The sequence below is a fragment of the Anomaloglossus baeobatrachus genome, chromosome 1 (genome assembly GCF_048569485.1).
Source record: "Anomaloglossus baeobatrachus isolate aAnoBae1 chromosome 1, aAnoBae1.hap1, whole genome shotgun sequence".
Taxonomy (NCBI): domain Eukaryota; kingdom Metazoa; phylum Chordata; class Amphibia; order Anura; family Aromobatidae; genus Anomaloglossus; species Anomaloglossus baeobatrachus.
The window spans coordinates 373,645,937-373,667,412 of record NC_134353.1 but is presented as its reverse complement, the minus strand read 5'-3'; the positions used below and the strand labels follow the sequence as shown (position 1 = coordinate 373,667,412).

The 21,476-nt window shown below is 43.7% G+C and overlaps 1 protein-coding gene across 1 annotated transcript in view; it reads right to left on the bottom strand.

Moving 5' to 3' along the window:
- Nucleotides 1-21,476, bottom strand: part of LOC142301705 (vacuole membrane protein 1-like) — a 144,732-nt gene that overhangs the window by 55,784 nt on the left and 67,472 nt on the right. Inside the window, exons 5-6 of the mRNA XM_075342754.1 lie at nucleotides 11,808-11,898; nucleotides 7,907-8,017 (exon numbers count right to left, since the gene is read on the bottom strand). Coding sequence (XP_075198869.1) covers nucleotides 7,907-8,017; nucleotides 11,808-11,898 — 202 coding nt within the window. The remainder of the gene's footprint in view (nucleotides 1-7,906; nucleotides 8,018-11,807; nucleotides 11,899-21,476) is intronic.

Genomic DNA, 21,476 nt, shown 5'->3' with positions numbered 1-21,476 from the left:
GCGAGGAATGTATCGCATTGCCTGGATTTGGATGGCTGCACTAATGAGAGAAGAGCCGGCGGAAAGTCCAGGTGATGCGATCCTCGTTCGAGTCACATGCAAGAGTGACTACAGCCTAAGACAGGAGTCAGAGGCGTTAAATTTAAAGCACCACTCCAGTGGGGCAAAAAAACCCCAAAACAACCAGTGGAATGATGCTTTAAGATTTACACTACTATTGCGCTATTGGTTGGATGATATCTTTCATGGAAAAAATGAGTTTATTACACACTATCACTTCTTCAGAATTTCTTATTACCCCGGATATTTCAATTTAAAACCTTTGATAAAACATTTCTCATTTGTGAAAAAATTTGGCTTATTGCATATTTTTTACTTCATATCTGGAATCGGCACCTTTTATTTGGGTACAATCAGCAAAAATACACGTAGACCATGTTATGTTCATAAGGTGAATAAATATAGAATTTTTTTCATGGAAAAAAAAGAAATACTCTTGCTTTGTATTGTTTTATTTAACAGGCTCTACTCTATACATCTTTGGAGCAAGAAATAACTGATGATTTAACTGCATTTCTAATATATCCCAAAAGGTGGCACTGTTGTAATAAGTCACGCTACGCGGAGTATGGCTTTTCAATGAAAAGGCTATAATCTAATAGTATAGCATATCGGGATTAATTTATGTATTTCATAATAAATAAGCAGACATGCATGTACCTAAAATGAGAACAATGATATTCAAGACCAGAAGTAAAAAAAAAATAGAAAGTAAAAAAAAAAGTCGAGGAAGCTGATCCCTCAAGACAGAAGCTGAAAGTTTTGAGGGGAAAATAACAGCCTGTGACTATATATCTTACATATTTTATCACTAGTTAACATTAGAGGATTCTACAGGATAACTGAAGTCCAGTACATAACAGACGTCAGTGTTAGGTGTGTCTAAGATGGGAAATCTCAGAATTCTGCCGCTGAGATCATCGCCATATCTAGCAGGAAAAGATTATTAATAGTGTATTCTGTAGGAAATCTTCATGATGCAACAGGACTGACATACTTCCCCTGGGAGTTGCCTCCGCGCTGCCAGGCAGTGAGCAGATATGTTCTGGAAGTCCAGTCATTTCAGAAACACTGTTAAAGTTTGTATCATGTTTCACCAGATGGGCAAAGAAGAAAAAATGTTGCCCACTTAGAAGGTTGTAACCAAAACGTAGGAAGTGTGGTATGTGAATGCACTTTCATAGGAAGGCCACTAGCATAATGAGGAGTACAGGAAACAGGGATTATAAAGTTTTACACACACTATAATATATATATATATATATATATATATATATATATATATATATATATATATATATATATATGTGTGTGTGTGTGTGTGTGTGTGTGTGTGTGTGTGTGTGTGTGTGTATATAATATGTATATATATATATATACACACACATACATACACATATATATATACATACACATATATATATATACACACATACACATATACACACATACACACATATACATGTTATATACACACACACATACATATGTATATATATATATATATATATATATATATATATATATACACACACACATATACACACACATATATATATATATATAATATATATATATATATATATATACACACACACACATATATTATATATATATATATATATATCACACACATACATACATATACACATATATATATATATATATATATATATATATATATACACACATACACACACACACACACACACACACACGTACATTATATACATAAACACATACATTATATATTATATATAGTACAGACCAAAAGTTTGGACACACCTCATCTCTAGAACACCTGTTAAGAGGAGACTTTGTGCAGCAGGCCTTCATGGTAAAAATAGCTGCTAAGAAACCACTGCTAAAGGACAGGCAACAAGCAGAAGAGACTTGTTTGGGCTAAAGAACACAAGGAATGGACATTAGACCAGTGGAAATCTGTGCTTTGGTCTGATTAGTCCAAATTTGAGATCTTTGCATCTAACCACCGTGTCTTTGTAGAAAAGGTGAACAGATGGACTCTACATGGCTGGTTCCCACCGTGAAGCATGGAGGAGGAGGTGTGATGGTGTGGGGGTGCTTTGCTGGTGATACTGTTGGAGATTTATTCAAAATTGAAGGCATACTGAACCAGCATGGCTACCACAGCATCTTGCAGCGGCATGCTATTCCATCCGGTTTGCATTTGGTTGGACCATCATTTATTTTTCAACAGGACAATGCCCCCAAACACACCTCCAGGCTGTGTAAGAGCTATTTGACTAAGAAGGAGAGTGATGGGATGCTACGCCAGATGACATGGCCTCCACAGGCACCAGACCTGAACCCAATAGAGATGGCTTGGGGTAAGCTGGACCGCAGAGTGAAAGCAAAAGAGCCAACAAGTGCTAAGCATCTCTGGGAACTCCTTCAAGACTGTTGGAAAACTATTTCCGGTGACTGCCTCTTAAAGCTCATCAAGAGAATGCCAAGAGTGTGCAAAGCAGTAATCAAAGCAAAAGGTGGCTACCTTGAAGAACCTAGAATATAAGACATATTTTCAGTTGTTTCACTCTTTTTTAAGTATTTCATTCCACATGTGTTTATTCACAGCTTTGATGTCTTCAATGTGAATCTACAATGTTTAGAGTCAGGAAAATAAAGAAAACGCTTTGAATGAGAAGGTGTGTCCAAACCTTTGGTCTGTACTGTAATTATATATATAATACATTTGTGCGTATACACACATTATATATATATATATATATATATATATATATATAATCATCTATCTATCTATCTATATATACACACACACACATACATATACACACACACACACACACACACACACACACATTCATACATACATATACACACACACACACACATATATACAGTGGAACCTTGCTTAACGAGAACAATCCGTTCTGGGACTGTGCTTGTTAATCAAGTTACTGATTCAGCAAAGCAAGATTTCCCATAGGAAATCATTGCAATGCTGACAATTCGTTCCACAAGGTGTTAAATGTCCCATCCTGGTCCCCTATTCTATCATTCCACACATGCACACGCACATATTATATGCTCACCTTACCTTCCGTTCCAACGCCGGTCTCCTGGGACTTGCTGTTCTCCGGTGCGGGCCGTGTATCAGGTAACCATAACGACGAGGGCGGAACTTCCTCCCAGAGCGCTGACGTCAAAGGCAGAGCCGCTTGCCTCTGATTGGCCAGCGCGCTGCCTTTGACAAGCGGTGACAGGAACCAGAAAGTTCCTGCTTCGTTGCTATGGATGCCGATGCCTGGAGTGGAGCGGCGCGGCCGGAGACCGGCGATGAAGCGGAAGGTACACATATTATATGCTCACCTTACCTTCCGTTCCACCGCCGGCCTCATGGTACTTGTAGTTCGCCACGATGTACCCGGGAACTACAAGAACCATAAAGCCGGCGGTGGAAAGGAAGGTAAGGTGAGCATAATACGGTTTGTGCGTGCGTGCGTGTGTGTTTGTGCATACATGTGTGTGTTTGTGTGGACTGCAAGTGCGGGTTAGAGCGCGGTGGATGGACGGAACCGGAAGTGTCTGAGGTGAGGATTTTGCTCGTCCAGCAAAGCTTTCTCGTAAACCGGGTTACAAATTTACAGAAAGCTTTGCTTGTTAAGCGAAATTCTCGTTAAGCGGGTTACTCGTTAAGCGAGGTACCACTATATATATATATATATATATATATATATATATATATATATATATATATATATATATATATATATATATATATATATATATATATATACATATATATACATACATACATACATAATATATATATATATATTGTGTGTGTGTGTGTATATAATATATATACACACACACATATATCTATATATATATACATATTATACATAGTATATATATATATTATACACATACATACATATTATATATATACATACATACATATATATATATGTATGTATATATATAATATATATAATATGTATGTATATGTGTATAATATATATATATATATATATATATATTATGTATATGTATATATATAAATATATGTGTGTGTGTGTGTGTGTGTATATATATATATTATATACACACACACATATACATATATATATATATATATATATAAAATAAAACACACACATATATCATCTAACACACACACACACACTTCTTTATTTTGTACTTCAAAACCTGCATTGAGGTATGACCATGTCTGAATACTGAATATACTTAAAGGGGTTATCCGGCTTATTTTGACTTTTTTTTATTATTACACTATTGGGTTACATTGGGGCAGGTAAGTAGATAGTGACCACTTACCTGCCCTGCTGTCAGCCCCTCTCCCCCGGCTCAGAATGATCATGTGACCGCTCCTGCCGCAATTTTGCTGCTTCCGGTCATTTCATGTCAACATGGGCAGGACCATGTTGACATGCAAATCTGGAACAGCTTGTTGCCGCCCTGCTGGGCGGTTACAGTGCATGGAGTCCCCGCCCCCTTCCCTGCACCCTCCCACACATTCCCTCGCACCCCGTACTCTCCCCGCCCACGGTGTCACCGCCAGCACCAAGCCCCCTGCTCAGGATAGCATGAGCGCCTGTGCAGTCTGTGTCCCGCTCCAGCCCCGTGGCTGCCTTCATTGCAGTGTGTGTCTGCCCGCATGCAGATTCTCCCCCTGCAGTGCTGGCAGCCGCGGGGATAACGAGCGCTGCTGCCAGGAGGCAGATGAGATCATTACCTGCTGTGACGATCTCCTCTTCACTCCTGTCAGCGCGGTCACTGCAGCCTATGCCCGCTGCGTTCTCACGTCACTAGCGGTGACGTCACGGGCGATACTGCTGAGAACACGGCGAGCATAGAAGGCGGTGACAGCGCTGACAGGAGTGCAGGAGATCGTCACCGCAGGTAATGATCTCATGTAACCTCCTGGCAGCAGCGCTAGTCATCCCCCGCAGTGACCTGGGCTACTGATGTTAGCTCAGGTCACTGCATTGCTCTCCCAGCCAATGGGGAACATTCTGTTTTTCATTGACTGGGACATTGACTATGGTATGGATAGTCATGTGTCCCCCTTATTGGATTACGCCGGACCCGGATTTGATTGTTCTTTTCAATAAATTGGTGAAAGAGGGAATGTATTGGGGAGTGTTTTTTCAAATAAAACTTTTTTTGTTGTCTATTTTTTTTTTATTACTGACTGGGTTGGTGATGTTGGGTATCTGATAGACACGTGACATCACTAACCCCAGGGCTTGATGCCAGGTGACATTACACATCTGGCATCAACCCCATATATTACCTCGTTTTCCACCGCACCAGGGCAATGGGATGAGTTGGGGAAAAGCGCCAGGATTGGCACATCTAATGGATGCACCACTTCTGGGGCGGCTGCGGCCTGCTATTTTTAGGCTGGGGAGTGTCCAATAACACCCTAGTCTGAGAATACCAGACCACAGCTGTCCGCTTTACCTCGGCTGATGATCCAATTTGGGGGGGGACCCCATGTTTTTTGTTTTAAATTATTTACTTAATTTAAAATAACAGCATGGGGTGCCCTCTGTTTTGGATTACCAGCCAAGGTGAAGCTGCCAGCTGTGGTCTGCAGGCTGCAGCCATCTGCTTTACCCTAGCTGGCTACAAAAGATGGGGGGACCTCACGTCATTTTTTTTTTTAATTATTTATTTATTTTTTGGCTAAATACAAGGATAAGCACCCTTTAGTGCCACATGCTAGTCACTAAAGGGTGCCAGCTTAGAATATGCAGGGGGGTAAGGCATTATATAGGTCTTTCTCATCTATCTATTCATCTATCCATTATCTGTCTATCTATCCCTCCATTCATTCATCCCTCTAACTCTGTCTCTATATCTATTCATCTCTATATCTACTCATCTATCTTTCTTGCTGCTCTCCTTTTTTGCGGTCCGCAAAAAAAAACCGGAAGGCACACGGATGACACACGGATGCATCCGTGAAAAAATGGACCGTTTTTGCGGACCGCAAAAACGGAACGGTCATGTGAATGTAGCCCACATGTTCCCTATGGGGGTAGGGGTCGGTACAGAACGATGGTGAGGGGGGGGTCGGTACAGAGTGCAGTGTGTGTGTTTGTGTGGGTGGGTGGGGGGAGGGTTGCAGAGCCCGATGTGTGTGTGTGTGTGTGGCGCAGAGCCCGCGCGTATGTGTGTGTGTGTGTGTGTGTGTGTGTGTGTGTGTGTGTGTGTGTGTGTGTGTGTGTGTGTGTGTGTGTAGATCATGATGTGGGGCTGTTATTTCCATTGCTAGAATGATAACAGGTCAGGTGCTGTGGCAGAATAATGACAGGGAATGTGTGTGCAGAGGGTAGGCAGAGGGCGGGCAGGGGGCGAGGCTGGACACTGAGGCCGGGCGGTGCCAGCTCTGACTGAGGTTTGCACAGGAAGTGGTCAGTTTGCTGGAGCTGAATGTAAACAAAGAGCTGCAGAGAATAAAGGGATAATTCAAGAGGAACAAAAGAAAAAATAACAATGTAGGGGTGTTTTATATGACAATACAGCACAGATAAACTCAACATTTTTTGGTAAGCTAATGTCGGACAACTCCTTTAATATTTAAAAAAATTGTAAGCATTTCCACATAACGTAAATCTATTAGTAACATTTGTCGTAGTAGAGGTAGTGCAGGACAGGGTAAAACATTTCCACTAAAAACACATTTCACCATATCTGATGCCCAGTTGTGTCAAAATTTGTGTTTTGGTGGGTGTATAAGTTTACTTGCAGTCCTTGGCTCCTCTTTGCCCACTGCTTCTTGATTGTCTCTCCTGTCAATCAGTAGATGACGCTGCTGACAAGGATAAGCAAAGAGAAGCTGAGGACCGCAAGTGCACTGATATGCCCATAAGAGCACTTGCGAGCCTAATTTGCATATGGATAATATATGCATTTCTTTGCAAAGGAGCAACAGATAGCGGCAAAATAGGTTTTCATGGAAATGTTTTACCCTACACTATCCTGCATTACTTCTGCTAGCCTAGGGCATAAGTTAATGACAGATTATTTACAAAGGGAATCTATCAGCAGGTTTTTGCTATTTGATTTAAGAGCAGTATAATGTGAGGGCATGCATGTATCAGGTATTAGGCTGTGTGTTGTAGTTTTAATACAATCAGTGTTTTATCAACAAGAGATTAGAACTGCCTGACTACATGCCTCCTGCAGGCCAGTCAAGCTAATCTCTGTAACCCCACACCCTCCACTGACTGGCAGCTTGCTGACCATTCATAATGTACAGAGGGATGTGTGTGGCATTACACACAGCCAAGAAACCTGAGCTCTGCTACATCTACATTAGAGAAAACAGGGATTCTATCAAAACTACATCAAATAGCTTAGTATGTGATACATCACTGGAATCAGGCTCTGTGTTTCTACATTATGCTGCTATCATATGTCGTGGCAACAACCTGCTGACATATTCCCTTTAAGTAACTAATAAAGAATCTTTATCATTCTCCTTTGCAACTTGAAACAGCGGAATCATAGGACTGACGTTACATCATGTAGAAGTCTGAGTTTTTCAGATGCTTCCTGCATGATTATGTAGCAGGAACTGGAAATGATAAAAATGATGCCTTTGGGCTAGGTTTCAGTTGGGCCATTTAGTAAATAAATATCCAAACGTTAGACTATAAAAAAGCTAAATCGTAAACTGTCCTGACCGTGTACATGTTATGCACAGATATCTTTAGTAATAAACAATCCACAATGGAAAAATGTTCTGCTACACGGAGAATTTACTTTATTTACTGAGTTTAGACATTGCAAAACAAAAAAGTAAAAATGCAATGCATGCTTATCTTACCAAATAAAGAAGGAAGGTGTGTAGACCTGTCCCAAGCCCCACAGAGGACAGAATGCCTAAGCCTACCCAGTAGGCACACCATAAAAATTTCTTTTCAACATACTGTACATACTGCAAGAGAAAGACATTAGTACGGTAAGTATATCAGCAATTTCACCACACATTGATTAGGTTTTTATTTCAAGCCTAGAGATGTTCTCATTATTAAACTTTTGTTCCACACATTAAACACTTAAAGGGGCTGTCCACTGCTGAGACAACGTCTTCTCAATCCCTAGGTTCCCCCCAGGTAACATAATACGTATACTAACCTCTGGTGATGGCGCAGTTCTAGCAGGTTGGTAATGGCTCTCCTGGGGCTCACGTGACAGGACAACACCACGACCATCCCTGCAGCCAATGTCGCGCGATCCCTGTGACCAATCAGGGCTGGCTTCACACTCCCCTCCTTCAGACAAATTGTACATCAGGAGAAGGTCAGAGGGGAGATGCACCTCTCACTTCCTACAGATATCGGATTTGTCCGAAGCAGGGTAGAGGAAAGCCAGCGATCCCTGGGTGATCCAGTGCTGACACCGCTGGAACAGCACCAGAGGCGATTATAAGGCTATGTGCGCATGTGTGCGCTCTGCACTGCACACAAAAGGTCCGCTTCAGCGCGCAGCTGAAAAGCTCCGTTCTGAAGCGCCTGGTGTCTGCAGAATTCGTGCGCTCTGCATGCTGCCTCTCCCTATAGACAGCATGCAGAGCGCAGGAAAGAAGTGACATGTCACTTCTCAGAACGCACGCTTCGGGCAGCAGCAGAACGCTGCGCTCTAATACGCCACGTGCGCACGTCTCCTGCATAATCTTCATAGATTATTCTGGGGACGCAGGACGCATGCAGTTACGCTGCGGTGCAGAACACAGCGTAACTGCCTGCAATACGCACACGTGCGCACATAGCCTAAGTGTTGTTTTACTGTGAAGAAAGACGGGGTTTGAGAAGGGGGTGTCCGAGTAGTGGCTAACCCATTCAAAATAATATAATTTTTAGACATAAATTAGTTTAAGACTACTGTCACCAAACAAATATATTTAATTGCGTACATGGCTATATCCACGCCACCTTTAAACACATACATCTGGCTTATGGGTTATGCAGGATTAAACGGATGTTAAAGTGATTGTGCACCACCTCCTATTTCCTGTCATGGCTGACAGACAGTCATGTGGTTTCTGGCAATAGAAGGTAACAGCATTTGGCTGCGCAAAATGCTCACTGACTTTCTGTTGCTCCTGCTCTTAGTATTCATTGTAATAGGTAGCTTCCCTACTGGGCTTTTATCTCTCCCCCTTCTACCCAGCTGCTGATCATCAGTATTCTCTTAGTGCTTAAAAACGCCCTTCTTCCCTGCTGCTGTTGATATTATTTAGTTCATTCTAGCTCTGGTTGCAAGCAGGTGGCTTCGGGGGGGGGCTTTACACGTTGCGACATCTCTACCGATATATCGTCGGGGTCACGTCGCTAGTGACGCACATCCGGCGCCGGTAGCGACATCGCAACGTGTAAATCCTAGGTGCGACGATGAACGAGCACAGAAGCGTACAATATCGCTGATCTGTGTAACGTCGTTCATTTCCATAATGTCGGGTCGACCGCAGGTAAGATGTTGTTTGTCATTCCTGCAGCTCCACACATTGCTGTGTGTAAACCCGCAGGAGCGACAAACATCTCCTTACCTGCGTCCCGACGGCAATGCGGAAGGGAGAAGGTGGGCGGGATGTTATGTCCCGCTAATCTCCGCTTCTATTGGACGGCCGATTAGTGACGTCGCGGTGACGTTGCTGTGACGCCGAACGCACCTCCCCTTTGAAGGAGGGATTGTTCGGCAGTCACAGCGACGTCACCGACCAGGTAAGTGCGTGTGAAGCTGCCGTAGCGATAATGTTCGCTACGGCAGCAATCACCACATAACGCATGTGTGACGGGGGCAGGTGCTATCGCACTGGACATCGCTTGCAATTGCTAGCGATGTCGCAACGTGTAAAGCCCACCTTACTCTCATCTGTAGTATCGTTTGCTGAACTCCTGCCTGCGTCATCTGTGACTAAGCAGTTCATGCACTTTTCCCTGTGTGTTCTCCTTGTCTCTTTCTGGCTTGGTGCATAGGTGTGGAACCCATCTAAGGTGGTGAGGGATCCCAGATTTTTTTGTGTCTTGAGCTGACATTTATAAAAAAAAAGGCACCATTTTTGTGCAGATGCACCGTTTTAATCGCCTGTAATTGCATTTTGCGCAGAATTTGCGACAACCAAAAATTTAATTTTGGCTTTTGGTATTATTTTGCGGCTACACCGTTTACCGATCAAATTAATTGATTTTATATTTTGATAGTTAGGGCATTTCTGAATGCAGTGATACCAAATGTGTGTATATTGTTAATTTTTTTTTTTATTAATGTTCAGTGGGGCGAATGGGGGGGGGGTGATTTGAACTTTTAGGGGTTTTTTTTATATTTTTTTTAAATACTTTTTTTTATTTTACTAGTCTCCCTAGATATTAAGGAGCAAAAGTCTGATCACTTCTTCATTTTAGTTCATTAGAGCTGTACAGCTCTTATCAGCAGAAATGCAGCGTTCCTGTTAGAGCCACTGCTATGTCGGCTCTAACAGAAAATACGTCATGATAGCAACAGGACTCCTCACATGACCCATGGCCTTCAATGGTGCCACAGAATGTTCTCCGCCATGACCATTTAAATCGCTCTGTCTCATTTTGGCAGCGCGATCTAAGGAGTTAACAGGCGCGGGTGGATCACGGATCCACTTGCACCTGTTAGCCGCACATGTCTGAGGATCAAACCAGTAGACATGTGCAGAGATCACTGCCAGCTCACCACAGCAGCCGGTGGTGACTGCCCCGACATGGCCAAGGACATACCGGTACGTCCTCTGTTGTTAAGGGGTTAAGTCATGTACATGAGGTGTTAAAGGGAATCTGTCACCAGGATTTTGCTTCCCCATCTGAGAGCAGCATAATGTATCGACAAAGACTCTGATTCCAGCGATATGTCCCGAGCTGTTTGCTGTTATTTTGATAAAATCACTGTTTTCTTTGCTGCAGATCTAGCAGTTATTTGAATTGTGGAGCTTTATATCCCCGCCCACAACAATAATTGTCAGCTTTTTGTCCATATAAAGTGTACATAGAAAGCTGTTAGTAGGGGAGGAGTTATGCAGAGTTTATGAATATGCTGGACTACCTGGCAGCACGTGAAGTAGTCCTCTAATGATAAAATCACTGATTAATCATCAGGAAATTATCAAAACTACACTTAGCAGCCCAGTAAGTGACACACCGCTGGAATCAGGGTCTCTGCCCTTACATTATGCTGCTTTCAGATTAGGTGACAAAAACCTAGTCAGATTCCCTTTAAGTGCTGTGGTCCTGAGAGAGCACTTAAAAGGACCACTGCATTCAGAAATCATTTCCTTGTCCAGCACCAGCCTCTCTAGCTCGATTCATAGCTCACTGTCTGATTTCCTTACCTGGAGCCCAAAGTCAAAAGATAGTGAGCTATGATAATCAGTCAGGCTAAAAACAACCGAGAGAAGAAGAGGGTAGTTGGGTGCTTTGTTACACCAAAAGCATTTTAGCATTTTAAAAAAGCAGCAAATGAGGCGTAAATTCACAGCTAAAACGACCATGGAATGTGGCAGGATGGAACTTTCTTTTACACTAAATCCTAAAGTATACGCAATATCTTGCTCAATGTTCAGAACTAATGAAGAAACCTGTTAACAGATTATATAAAGAAGCAATAAGAAGACTGAAACAATGTAGTAAATATACGTATAGAATAATAAGTATATTTGACGCGATAACTGGTGGTGTAGGGCTTCATTAGTGACTACATACCTGTTGATGTGCTCCTTCAATATAATACGCTACTGTAAGAGATGAAAGGAGGAGCAATAGTGAGCCTACCATCCCCCGACGGTGCCATAACCTATGGGACAGAAATAATTTATTTATAAACCAAAACACAGCAGTTAAATAAAAAGTATTAAAATGCATTCTGAAATTAGAAATCTTAGAGGTTATTTACCAAACATCAGCAATGATTTAAAAAAAAAAAAATTCCTTTTTCCCTAATAATTTACACATTGTCTGACATGCAATGCCTCCACCGTTCCTCCTCAAACTAATTGACCTGGAACTGTGGCAGAAAGTGACATGGACGTTGTATGGCATTCTGCCGCTGGAAACAAATCAGCCCAAGCAACTAAGTCTGCTTTCACACCTCTGGTTTTTGCTATGTGGCACAATCCGGCACTTTGCAGGAAAAACGCAACCGTTTTTTTTTTGCTGCCGGTTGCGTTTTTCCTGCATAGGCTTTAATTCGTGCCGCATGGCCTTGCGTTCGGTCCGGTTTTTGCCGGATGCGGCAGATTTAGCCGATGCGGCAGCCGGATGGAACGTTACCTGGCACGTTTTTTTTTTGTGTGGCAAAAAAAAAACGCATCGCGCCGCATCCGGCTGATGCGGCGTTTTTCTCAATATATCTTTATGGATGCCGGATGCGGCGCGATGCGGCGCGATGCGGCAAAAACCGCATCCGGCCGCCGCATGCGGTTTTTGCCACTGCGCATGCTCAGTAGCATGCCGCAAGCGGCAAAAACCGGACGGGCCGCATGTAAAAAACTTATGCAAAAGGATGCGGTGTTTTCACCACATCCGTTGCATAGGTTTCACAGCCGGATTGAGCCGCACGGCTCAACAAGGATGTGTAAAAGCAGCCTAAGAGCTATCCTAATCAGCGGTAAACTGTGTGGCAAATAGCAGCAGTACAGTTTATGACCAATGTCTGTAAAAAGTAAAGATGGCTTAGCAATATTAAGGCTCTGTCCGCACGTTGCGTTTTTTTCTTGCGTTTTGGTTGTTTTAAGCTGCACTGTGTCATATATATATACAGTGTATATACACACACAAGATATATATGTAATCTACTGTATATTACATAGTGTATTACATATTTACAATTTATTACAGTTTTTTGTGTTCTAAAGTTGTATTCCAATAAATATATTTTATGTTCTATCCAAATATCTTGATTATTGTATCATAAAAATTATTCCCCTGTCAGGCGCTACTCAAAGGCAGCGCGCTGGCCAATCAGAGGCAAGCGGCTCCTGCCTTTGACGTCAGCGCGCTCAGTGCGGAAGGTCCGGCATCGGTCGCCTTGGTTACCCAATATACGTCTTGTACGGGCGAACTGCAAGTTCCAGGAGACCGGCGAGGGAACGGAAGGTAAGGTGAGCATAATCTTTGTTTGTGCGTGTTTGTGAGTGTTTCTGTGTGTTTGTACGTGTGTGGAATGGCACAATAGGGCACCAAGATGGGACATTTAACAAGTTGTGGAACGAATTTTCTGCATTGCAATGATTTCCTATGGGAAATCTTGATTTGCTAGACGAGTAACTTGGTTAACAAGCACACTCAGAACGGATTGTTCTCGGTAACCAAGGCTCCACTGTACTTGTTCTACGTATTAGCTCCAAAATGGAGGAAAAAGAAAGTGAAGAGGTGTGTGCAGTCTGCAGCATGCATCCAAATTGTTCCAGAAAACAGTACTTGAATGTACATAAGTACTAAATTGGAGAATGTATGTGGTGTCAACTTGAATAAAGTGAACAGCTGCAATTCAGTTTTAAGGAGTCAGAAAATCTATTGCACTAAAAATAAATTTCCGTTTAATAACTTTTCAATTTTCTCTCAAAGCAATGGTTGCTCTGCATGTGTTTCACTGCTCAGATTCTCAGTAACATGTAGTACTCAAGGGAATGGGTGACTGACCATATAATAGATATTTGAGCCAAGTTTTACCTCAAACCCCCCCCAAAAAAAAAGTCTATGCTCACGTGATACTATAGCTGCAAAAACAAAGATTATTGAGAACAACTGTTCTTAAAGGTAATCTGTCAGCAGGTTTTTGCTATGTAACTATGGGGAGATAAGGTATGCACACCAGTGACTATGTAAGGGGAATATATGAAAAGCAGAAACTGCTGTGTGAATACTGACTTGAAAAATCCAATAGCTATATGTAAGAATGAAATGTGAAAAATGGACCCTGCGTTACTGCCATGAATATATGAATCAAGAGAAATTTAGCTACTGAATTGATCAATGCAATAGAGCCCCAACACTACGCCAAAGTATTTCTCTACGTTGGGGTCCACAGCTTGTGTGTGTCCTCTCATGCAGTAAGTTTTTTTAACTGCATGAGAGGACACACACAAGCTAGGGACCCCAACGTAGAGAAATACTTTGGCGTAGTGTTGGGGCTCTATTGCATTGATCAATTCAGTAGCTAAATTTCTCTTGATTCATATGTTCATGGCAGTAATGCAGATTCCATTTTTCACATTTCATTCTTACATATAGCTATTGGATTTTTCAAGTCAGTATTCACACAGCAGTTTCTGCTTTTCATATATTCCCCTTACATAGTCACTGGTGTGCATACCTTATCTCCCCATAGTGATATTTTTTTAGGTTTTTGCACCCAGTTCAGACTTAGAATGGAGTTCCAAACGTTATTCCTTATTTGGTTTTTGCTATGTAGGCTGAGGACAGCATGCTGTAAAAGGACAAAAAGCAGCTATGCCTCTTATCTATGTGTGGGCTATTGTTTACTTAAACCAATGGCTTTATTACCCTGTGATTAACATTGCTAGGTCTAGCTGGCCCTGCAGAGCAGTCCGACATGCCCCCAGCTGGGACTGTGCATTGACTGTAAGTTGTCAATCTCTATTGAGAGCTTGGTGTGGGTAGGACAGTTCTCCCAGCTCTGTTACATGCTTAAAAGTCAATTCTTTGATTATGTGAGAACGGTTGCACCCAGTAATCTATGTGATACACTGTTGGATTCAGAATCTCCTTGCCTACATTATGTTGCTGTCAAATGAGGTAACAAAAATCTGCTGACAGAGTCGCTTTAAGAGCTTTTGATAATTCTTCAGTGTGGAAAGGCTGCTGATCACCCGAGGAACAAGTAAAACGCTTGTACATTGGGTGAAATAATCATTAGCACAAAGCAAAAAAATACCTTTTCTTGGCGGAAAGTTTTGCGCTACCAAAAATGGCAGCAACCTATGGGCACTCAGCGATCTATTAAAGATAAAGCGCATGCCTTAGGGTACCGTCACACTTTAGTGACGCAGCAGCGATCCCATCAGCGATCTGACCTGGTCAGGATCGCTGCTGCGTCGCTACGTGGTCACTGGTGAGCTGTCAAACAGGCAGATCTCACCAGCGACCAGTCACCAGCCCCCAGCGACGTGCAAGCGACGCTGCGCTTGCACGGAGCCGGCGTCTGGAAGCTGCGGACACTGGTAACTAAGGTAAACATCAGGTATGGTTACCCGATGTTTACCTTAGTTACCAGCGCACACCGCTTAGCTTAGCGTGTGCAGGGAGCAGGAGCCGGGACTGACAGCGTGAGAGCTGCGGAGGCTGGTAACGAAGGTAAATATCGGGTAACCACCTTGGTTACCCAATGTTTACCTTGGCTACAGCTTACCGCAGGCTGTCAGACGCTGGCTCCTGCTCCCTTCACATTCAGGATTGTTGCTCTCTCGCTGTCACACACAGCGATGTGTGCTTATCAGCGGGAGAGCAACAATAAAAAAACGAACCAGGGCTGTGTGTAACGAGCAGCGATCTCACAGCAGGGGCCAGATCGCTGCTCAGTGTCACACACAGCGAGATCGCTAATGAGGTCACAAAAACCGTGACTCAGCAGCGATCTCAGTAGCGATCTCACTGTGTGTGAAGTACCCCTTAGGCTATGTGCACACGTTGCTTTTTTTTCAGCGCGGAAAAAAACGCACCCTCTGGCAGAGGGGAGAATTGTAAACAATGCTTTTTGAGAAAAAGGCATCGAAAACGCATGCGTTTTTCATGCGGTTTTCATGCGTTTTTTTAGGTGCGTTTTTTAAGACTTGTCAGTGTTAATAAAGTTGGTTGAACACAGACCTTTGGAAAAAAAAAAAAACCTGTGATGTCATTTCCTTCTCCACATTCTGTTTGGATAAATGGGAGGGCTTGGAATGGAAGGAGCACCATTTGAATTTTGGAAAAGTTGAAATAAACTTCGCGCACCATGTCACATTAGCAGAGCCCCTTGGGTACCTATACGTCAGAAAACCCCCACAAGTGACCCCATTTTGGAATCTGCACCCCTCAAGGATTATATTCAGGAGTATGTTAAGCATTTTGAATCCACTGCTACTTCACCCAAAATGTTGCTGTAGCAACAATATTCTCACTTTTAGGCCCATTTCACACGTCAGTGAAAAACACTGACGTTTTTCACTGGCGTGTAAAACACGCACATGTCCCTCCGTGTGCCGTGAATCACGGCACACATGGGTTGTCTAAGTGCAATCCGGGCTCCGTTCTCCGTGGCCCGTGATTGCACTTAGAGATTAACTCACCTGTGCGCGTTCCCGCTCTCCATGGTGCTGATCGCTCCCGCGGTGCAGCATCCGGCCGGCCCTGACCCCCGCAGCAGCTGCTTCCAGGTCGGCTGTGTCGCACATCATGAATATGCGCGACAATAATGAGCCGGCTCAGAAGCAGCAGGGAGAACGGGCTGCAGAGGACATCGCTGGACGCCGGGTGAGTTAAAATGATTTTTATTTTAAAAGAACGTTTTTTTCTGGCACGTGTTTCACGGACCACACCACTGCCTGGTCCGTGGAACATCAGTGATGCCAGAAAAAAATGGACATGTCTCCGTGCGGCAATCACGCACACGCGGGTACGCCGCACGGAGACACATGCAGTGAAAAATCACTGACGTGTGAGCAGACCCATTCATTATAATGGGTCTGCGTATGTCAGTGATTCTGGTACGTTTAAAAAAAAAAGCACAAACGTACCAGAATCACTGACGTGTGAAAGAGGCCTAAGGCTATGTGGCCATGATCCAGCGACACGGCGTCTAGTACACAGTGCCAGCCTTCCTGCAGAGATGTGAGTGTTGTCCACGGGAGAACGCAGCTGCCCATGCCCACGATTTGGGTTCAGGCTGCTGTGGAGCTCTATGCTACCTGCAGAGCACACTCATCTCCGCAGCATAAATTGACATGCTGAGGCTCGGGAAGATGCGCCACCGGTCAGTTTATGCTGCGGAGAAAAGAAGCACAGTGGGCATGAGATTTCTAAAAATCCTTCCACTGTGCTTCTACTGCACAACGCAGCGTTGGCACTAAAGGGTGCCTAGCTTAGTATTTATCCAATAAAAAAAAAAAAAAATGAAAAAAATGGCGTGGGGTCCCCCCTATTTTTGATAGCCAGTCAGGGTAAAGCAGACAGCTGTAGCCTGCAAATGGCAGCTTCATCTTGGCTGGTGATCAATTTGGAGGGCTCCCCAGGCTTTTTTTTTTTATTTATAAATAAAGAATTTAAAAAAAAATAACTTGGGGTCCCCCCAAATTAGATCACCAGCCAAGGTGAAGCTGACAGCTGGGGTCTGGTATTCTCAGGGTGGGAAGAGCCATGGTTATTGGACTCTTCCCAGCCTAAAAATAGCAGGCCGCAGCCGCCCCAGAAGTGGCGCATCCATTAGATGCGCCAATCCTGGCGCTTCGCCCCAACTCATCCCGTGCCCTGGTGCGTTGGCAAACGGGGTAATAAATGGGGTTGATACCACATGTGTAATGTCACCTGGCATCAAGCCCAGCAATTAGTGATGTCACGGCGTCTATTAGATACCCGACATAACTAATTGACAGTAAACAAAAGCAAAAAAATGACAAAAATTTTTTTATTAGAAAAAACACTCCCCAAATCATTCCCTTGTTCTCCAATTTATTCAAAAAATTTGAAAAAAATGGGTCCGCAGAAATCCATATGGACGTCCCACGTCGCCTCTGGACCTTCTAGAATATGGGGGCACGTTCAGGGAACGTATTCCCCATTTTCTAGGAGGGCAGACCCTCCATTTGAGGAGAGTGGGTGCCAAAAATCTGCACCCACTCTCCCCGGGTCACAGCTGCAGAGTGCGAGCAGCCAGCACAGCTCTCTGAACACAGTGCTGGCTGTCAGCTGCTCTGCTCATGTGACCGCACTGACCGGCGTCTGCTGTGAAGGAGGAGGGGGCCGCGGGGGATCAGCGCTGCGACCGGACAGGTAAGGGGGAATACCGGGGGAATAGAGTGTGACCGGGCAGGGCCTGGGGGGCATTTTTCTGTCGCATCTGTTATTGCACATGCGACAGAAATCATAGGAGCAGGGCGGCCGGTGCGCTACTGTGCGCGCGGCCATGTTGGATTTTCGGGAGGGGGGGTCGGGGGTCGGGGCGGGCACTTTGGCGACACCGTGGGCTTTCCTGGACTTTGCCAGGATGTGAGGTCAACAGGAAACCTCTTGACCTCACTTCCAGGTAAATGCCTGCGTTCTGGCATGCCGACAAAGCCCGCGGACCGCAACAAAAAAGCAGCTCACTGCGGTGTAGCTGCGTTCTGACCCCACATCATTGATTCAATGGGGGAGAGAACGCAGCCACAACGCACAAAAGAAGTGACATGCTGCTTTTCTTTCCGCACCAATTTTTGGCATCCAAAACGCTGCGTTTAGAAACGCAGCGTGTGCACTGATTTTTCGGCTTTCTCATACACTTTGCTGGGAAAGCTGAAAGCATGCAATTTGCCACTGAAACGCTGCGGTTCTAAACGCAGCGTTTCCGCGGTAAAAAATGCAACGTGTGCACACAGCCTTACTGCAGCCTGCCTGTGCAAAAAGGCTACTAAAAGGACCGTCAATCAGTAAATGTTTACCCATCAGCGATTGCTTACATGGACCTTCCAAGGGAACTAAACAACTGCTTATCAGTAAACATTAATAGTCTGTTTACACAGACAGAATAGAGTAAACAGTGTTCACTTGATGATCTGTAATAGATTGCACAGAGAGCATAGACTGCTGTTGTTCTTGGCAGTACAAGTCCTCTATTACACAGGATAATACAGTACACCGATGAGAATGATGATCTTTTGCATAAAAGATAATTACGCCAGATGAATGAGCAGGCTATTTAAACTAGAAGATTATTGTGAATGAGAGTCCTTAAGAACGCTCATTCACCTTTATCTTTCAGTGTAAATTGAGTTTAAAGGTGGTGTCACACATAGCGACGACGACAACGACGTCGCTGCTAAGTCACCATTTTCTGTGACGTAGCAGCGACGTCCCGTCGCTGTGTGTGACATCTAGCAACGACCTGGCCCCTGCTGTGAGGTCGCCGGTCGTTGCTGAATGTCCCGCTTCTTTTTTGGACATTGCTCTCCCGCTGTGAAGCACACATCGCTGTGTGTGACAGCGAGAGAGCGACGAACTGAAGCGAGCAGGGAGCAGGCGTCTGGCAGCCTGCGGTAAGCTGTAACCACGGTAAACATCGGGTAACCAAGAAGCCCTTTCCTTGGTTACCAGATATTTACCTTAGTTACTAGCGTTCGCCGCTCTCACGTTGCCAATGCCAGCTCCCTGCATACGTAGCTGGAGTACACATCGGGTAAATAACCCGATGTGTACTCTGGCTAGGAGTACAGAGAACAGGGAGGCGGAACTGGCAGCGTGAGAGCGGCGGACGCTAGTAACTAAGGTAAATATCGGGTAACCAAGAGAAGTGCTTTCCTTGGTTACCCGATATTTACCTTAGTTACGCTTCCACGCGTCGCTGCTGGCTGGGGGCTGGTCACTGGTCGCTGGTGAGATCTGCCTGTTTGACAGCTCACCAGCGACCATGTAACGACGCAGCAGCGATCCTGATAAGGTCAGATCGCTGGTCGTGATCGCTGCTGCGTCGCTTGCACGTCACTGCTGGCTGGGGGCTGGTCACTGGTCGCTGGTGAGATCTGCCTGTTTGACAGCTCACCAGCGACCATGTAACGATGCAGCAGCGATCCTGATAAGGTCAGATCGCTGGTCGTGATTGCTATTGCGTCGCTGTGTGACACACCTTAAGGGTATGTGCACACAGAGTATTTTTTCTCAGCTTCTAAAGTAGACAGCCAAGTTCATGAGGAGTTTTGAGTTTTTGAGGAGGATCTGGAGTGTTTTTGCTCAGTTTCTGGTCCAAAACTGCTAAAAGAAAAATCTCAGTGTGAACAAAGCCTAACAATAAGGTTACATAGGTCACATGAAGTAGCATTCACCAGCTATTTTTATATTAAAAGGCAATGTTTTACAATGTTCCATTAAACATTTGGCCAATTTGCTGAACTATAATGGAACAATAGAAAGGACTGACTCAGTCTATCAAATATATAATACCTTGTATTAGGTAACAAGACACTTGAAGTTTGAAATTATTACAGGAAATCACCTACAAATTTCACATTATCCAATTGACCTTTAAAAGCCAAACAAACCTGAAACCGTGAGTCTTATTCTTCTAAGTGTGTGTGCTTAAAATGCATCATCGTATAGAATTACAGAGCACCTACACCAAATCTATCTACTGCACCCATCACTGGGGTTGCCAACAGTCCAGCAATGCCAGAACAGTCCGTGAGAATCAGTATTTCCCTATCCTTAAAACAAATATTAATGTGGCAATGATTTTTATGATATAATGATCATTTTAGAGTTTACAGTGAATGCTGCTAATGTGCTCATATCAAAATTATGAGCTGTTGTCCTTTGCTAGTTTTTCCACAAAGATGTCAAATGTTGACATGTTGACTTACGTTTTACAAAAATACAAGTATACAAATTATTTAATAAAATATGGTTTTCCAAGGCATCTGCAAAAAATGGTGGTTGTGCAAAAATCAAGTTCCTTGTAGTCACATCAGATAAAACGGGTAAAATCCCTGAACCTTTCAATTACCGTTGACTAATACATACAAAAACTATATGGAAATATTAAATACAGCATTGTCTTCAAGAAGACAATACAAATCAATTTTGTTTATAAGTACAGTATATTAACATGATCAACTATTTAAAAGAAAAATGAATCTAAATGTTAAAAGGAAAACTAATTAACTTAGCTTTCTTTAGCAACTAATAAGATTTTTTAAATGAACCAGAAAATGTGTCTTTCATTCTACAGCAGCTTCAGCCTAATCTTTAGAAGTCATCACAGTGCCGCCCTATAAAGAGTGAAAATGCTAGCTCTGCTCTAACTAATGACACCAGCTGCCCCTACTCCCCCTTGGCTTGTAATAATAGCAATCCCCCATTCCTCCTTTGATAGTGACAGCAGCCACCTTTTCCCTTGACTAGTAACACCATCTATTCATCCCCCTTGACCAGTAATAGCAACCCCCTCACCTCCCTAAGACCACTATCCTCTCTTCTACCCCATGACCAGTACCAGTATACTTCCCATCACTCTTTAACCAGTGGCAACACCCTTCCCTGCACTAACTGATCAGTGAAGACACCCTTCCCTGCACTAACTGACCAGTGAAGACATCCTTACCGCCACTAACTAACCAGTGGAGACACCCTGCCCTCCACTAATTGACATGAGACAACGCCCTTCCCTCCACTATTTGGAGATACCATTTC